Genomic DNA, 3,743 nt, shown 5'->3' with positions numbered 1-3,743 from the left:
TAGTCAGCTAAGCTGCAAGCTGGGACCCCATGTTGCACACATATATGCCTCCTGTTGGCCTTTCTCCACACTGCCCCTATGTTTGGCCACCCCATTCCACCCTCAACCGCCACCCCCAGCCACGACCCATACCACACTCCTCACCCCACCCACAACCCCTACCCCACCACGCACCCCACCCACAGCCACCCTCACCCACCCCCATGTCACCCACACCCCCCCACCACGTACCCCACCCGCACCCACCCCAACGCACAACACCCACCCTCACGACTGCGCACCCCCGACCCTCCACCCATACCCATCCCACCGGCAACCCCCACCCATCATTGTGCACCCCCACCAGCTTCCCACCCCAAACCACTAACCCACCCCACTTGCAACCCCCATCCTCACCGTGCACACCCACCCACCCACACCCCACCCACACTCACACCCCCCACTACCCCCTGCAACCCCCCACTCCCCACGCCCACCCGCACCCCCCACCTTCCCATCCCCCTACTCCTCTCCATTCCCTCTCTTGCTTGTGCGCATAAGCAAGTCCCGCTGATTGCAACTGTAACCAATACCAAGCATGAGAACAGGAACTAGCTCCACCCTCTGACCCCCCGCTCCAGCTGCAGACGCCACGGGGTTTGTGTAAGGGGCGCAGCACTCCAGCCATGGCACGTTCGCTCGTCCATGACACGAAGTTCTACTGCCTGAATGTATACCAGGTAAAAATAAGCCCCACACCTGAGCTGGGGGCAGCATCAAGGGTAGAAGGCCATGTTGGCCAAGGAGCTCCAGGCCTCATGGGTAATATGAACCCTGAGGGCGGCGTGAACCACGAGAATTGCATGAACCGCTATGGCGGCATGATCCACGAGGGTGGCGGTGGAAACCAGGGGCCTAGGCAGCTGCAGCAGCCCCTGGAGGAGCCAGCCCAGGCGGCCATGGAGGATCCGCAGCCCGAGAACATGCAGCCACGAATTCGGCGCAGGAAGTTCAAGCCGTGGCAGGTGGAGGAGCTGGAAAGTGTTTTCCAACGCACTCAATACCCTGATGCGTCCACAAGGTAAGTGTCCTGCTCCAGGAGCCGCGAGATCCAAGTTCGTTTCGAGGCATCTTTTCTCTCCCTTGCCCCACCCAGTCATGAGGAAAAGCCACTGGGGTCCTTGCCTGCCTTTGTGCTGGTGTGGAGGGGATGTTCACCTCCTGGGCATCAAGGTAAATATTTTTATTGCAATGTTTATGTGAATGAAACCTGGAAACTAGTTCGTGCCTCCCTTTTTTAAAGATGTGGTAAAATACACAGAAATTTACCGTCTAAACCACTTTTTAAGTATAGAGTTCAGTTGTGTTAAGTATGTTCACACTATTGTGCAATAGAGCTCTAGAATTCTTCTCATGTTGCCAAGCTGAATCTCTATACCAGTTAAGCAACTCCCCTTTTCCCCCTTTCCCCAACCCCTGGCAACCACCATTCTACTGTTTTATTTTATGTCTCTATGATTTTGACTACTCTAGGTACCTCATATAAGTAGAATCATACAGTATTTGCATTTTTGTCACTGACTTATTTCACTTAGCATAAGGTCTTCAAGGTTCATCCATATTGCAGCATATATTACAATTTCCTTCCTTTTTAAGGCTAAATAATATTCAATTTTATAGATACAGGTCCATACACACCAACAATACATGGGGGTTCCAGTTTCTCCACATCCTCACCAACACTTGTTATTTTCTGGGGTTTTTTACATTGCCATCCTAATAGGTGTGAGGTGATACTTCATTATAGTTTCGATTTGCATTTCCCTAATGATTGGTGATGTTGTGCATCCTTTCATGTGCTTAGTGGCCATTTGTATACCTTCTTTGGAGAAATGTCTCTTTAAGTCCTTTACCCATTTTAAAATCTGAGTGGCTTTTTCTTTTTTTCTTTCTTTTCTTTTTTTTCTTTTTTTGGTTATTGGGTTATAGGAGCTCTTTATATATTCTGGATATTAACTCCTTATCAGATGTGATGTGCAAATATTTCCTTCCATTCTGTGAGTTGTCTTTTTACTCTGTTCATTGTATCTTTTGATATACAGAAGTTTTAAATTTTGATATAGTCCAGTTTATCTGTTTTTTCTTTTATTACCCATGATGATGGCCTGTTGTTGTTGTTGTTGTTGTTGTTGTTGTTGTTGTTGTTGTTTTTGAGTGGGGGATCTGTCACCCAAGCTGAACTCCTGGCCTCAAGCAATCCTCCCACCTCAGCCTCCTAAGTTGCTGGGATTACAGGAGTGAGCCACCATACCCAGCTCTGGTCTGTTTTTATAAATAAAATTTTGTTGAAATTGGGGTAAGGAGAATGAGGTACTGTCATGAAACTACAGTGCTAGAGCCTTCCTTTATTTAAAATTTTGATAATTCGTTCATCATAGTTTTTTTGTTGTTGTTTGGTTGGTTGGTTGGTTTTTTGTTCTTCTGTTTTTTTTGTTTTGTTTTGAGACAGAGTCTCTCTCTGTGGCCCAGGTTGGAGTGCAGCAGTGCCATTTCAGCTCTCTGCAGGCTTCGCTTCCTGGGTTCAAGCCATCCTCCCGTGTCAGCCTCCTGAGTAGCTGGGACTGTGGGCACAGGCCACCACACCTGGCTAATTTTTGTATTTTTTTGTGTAGAGATAAGGTTTCACCATGTTGCCCAGGCTGGTCTCAAACTTCTGGGTCCAAGCAGTCTGCCCGCCTTGGCCTCCCAAACTGCTGGGATTACAGGCCTGAGCCATAGCGCCTGGCCCTCATCACAGATTTTTGCATTAATTGTTATTTATTAAAATAGTGCATTAGGGCCGGGCACGGTGGCTCAGGCCTGTAATCCCAGCACTTTTGGGAGGCCGAGGTGGGAAGATTGCTTGAATCCAGGAGTTCAAGAACAGCCTGGGCAACATGGTGAAACCCCGTCTCTATATAAAAAATTAGCAGGGTGGGTGTGGTGATGCGTGCCTGTACTCCCAGATACTTGGAAGACTGAGGCAGGAGGATCGTTCGAGCCCAGGACATGGAGGCTGTAGTGAACAGTGATCCTGCCACTGCACTCCAGCCTAGACGACAGTGAGACCCTGTCTCAAATAATAATAATAATAATAATGCATTAAAATTATTCATCTTGGTGGGGTGCGGTGGTTCATGCCCCAAATCCCAGCACTTTGGGAGGCTGAGACGGGCGGATCACCTGAGGTCAAGAGTTCCAGACCAGCCTGGTCAACATGACAAAACCCCGTCTCTACTAAAAATACAAAAATCAACAGGGCGTGGTGGTATGTGCATGTAATTGCAGCTACTCGAGAGGCTGAGGCACGAGAATCGCTTGAACCCTGGAGGCAGAGGTTGCAGTGAGCTGAAATCATGCCACAGAACTCCAGCCTAGGAGACAGAGTGAGACTTTGTCTCAATTTAAAAAAGAACAAAGGCCGGGCGCGGTGACTCAAGCCTGTAATCCCAGCACTTTGGGAGGCCGAGACGGGGGCATCACGAGGTCAGGAGAGCGAGACCATCCTGGCTAACACGGTGAAACCCCATCTCTACTAAAAAATACAAAAAACTAGCCGGGCGAGATGGCGGGCGCCTGTAGTCCCAGCTACTCGGGAGGCTGAGGCAGGAGAATGGCGTAAACCGAGGAGGCGGAGCTTGCAGTGAGCTGAGATCCGGCCACTGTACTCCAGCCTGGGCGACAGAGCGAGACTCCGTCTCAAAAAAAAAAAAAAGAACAAAAAA

General features: G+C 49.2%; 1 protein-coding gene across 2 annotated transcripts in view; it reads left to right on the top strand.

Moving 5' to 3' along the window:
* The first annotated feature begins 512 nt into the window (after positions 1 to 512).
* RHOXF1 (Rhox homeobox family member 1) overlaps positions 513 to 3,743 on the top strand; it is a 7,237-nt gene continuing 4,006 nt past the window's right edge. The window contains exons 1-2 of one of the 2 annotated variants that reach the window (XM_017860025.1): positions 513 to 719; positions 819 to 1,060. In XM_017860025.1, the coding sequence (XP_017715514.1) occupies positions 666 to 719; positions 819 to 1,060 (296 nt within the window). In that variant the 5' untranslated portion in view covers positions 513 to 665. Of the gene's footprint in view, positions 1,061 to 3,743 lie in introns of both variants that reach the window. The other variant, XM_017860024.1, reaches the window with a different exon arrangement.

Source organism: Rhinopithecus bieti, unplaced genomic scaffold, assembly GCF_001698545.2.
Source record: "Rhinopithecus bieti isolate Rb0 unplaced genomic scaffold, ASM169854v2 scaffold_54369, whole genome shotgun sequence".
NCBI lineage: Eukaryota > Metazoa > Chordata > Mammalia > Primates > Cercopithecidae > Rhinopithecus > Rhinopithecus bieti.
The sequence above is the reverse complement of the archived record's forward strand: the minus strand, read 5'-3'. Positions and strand labels throughout refer to the sequence as shown.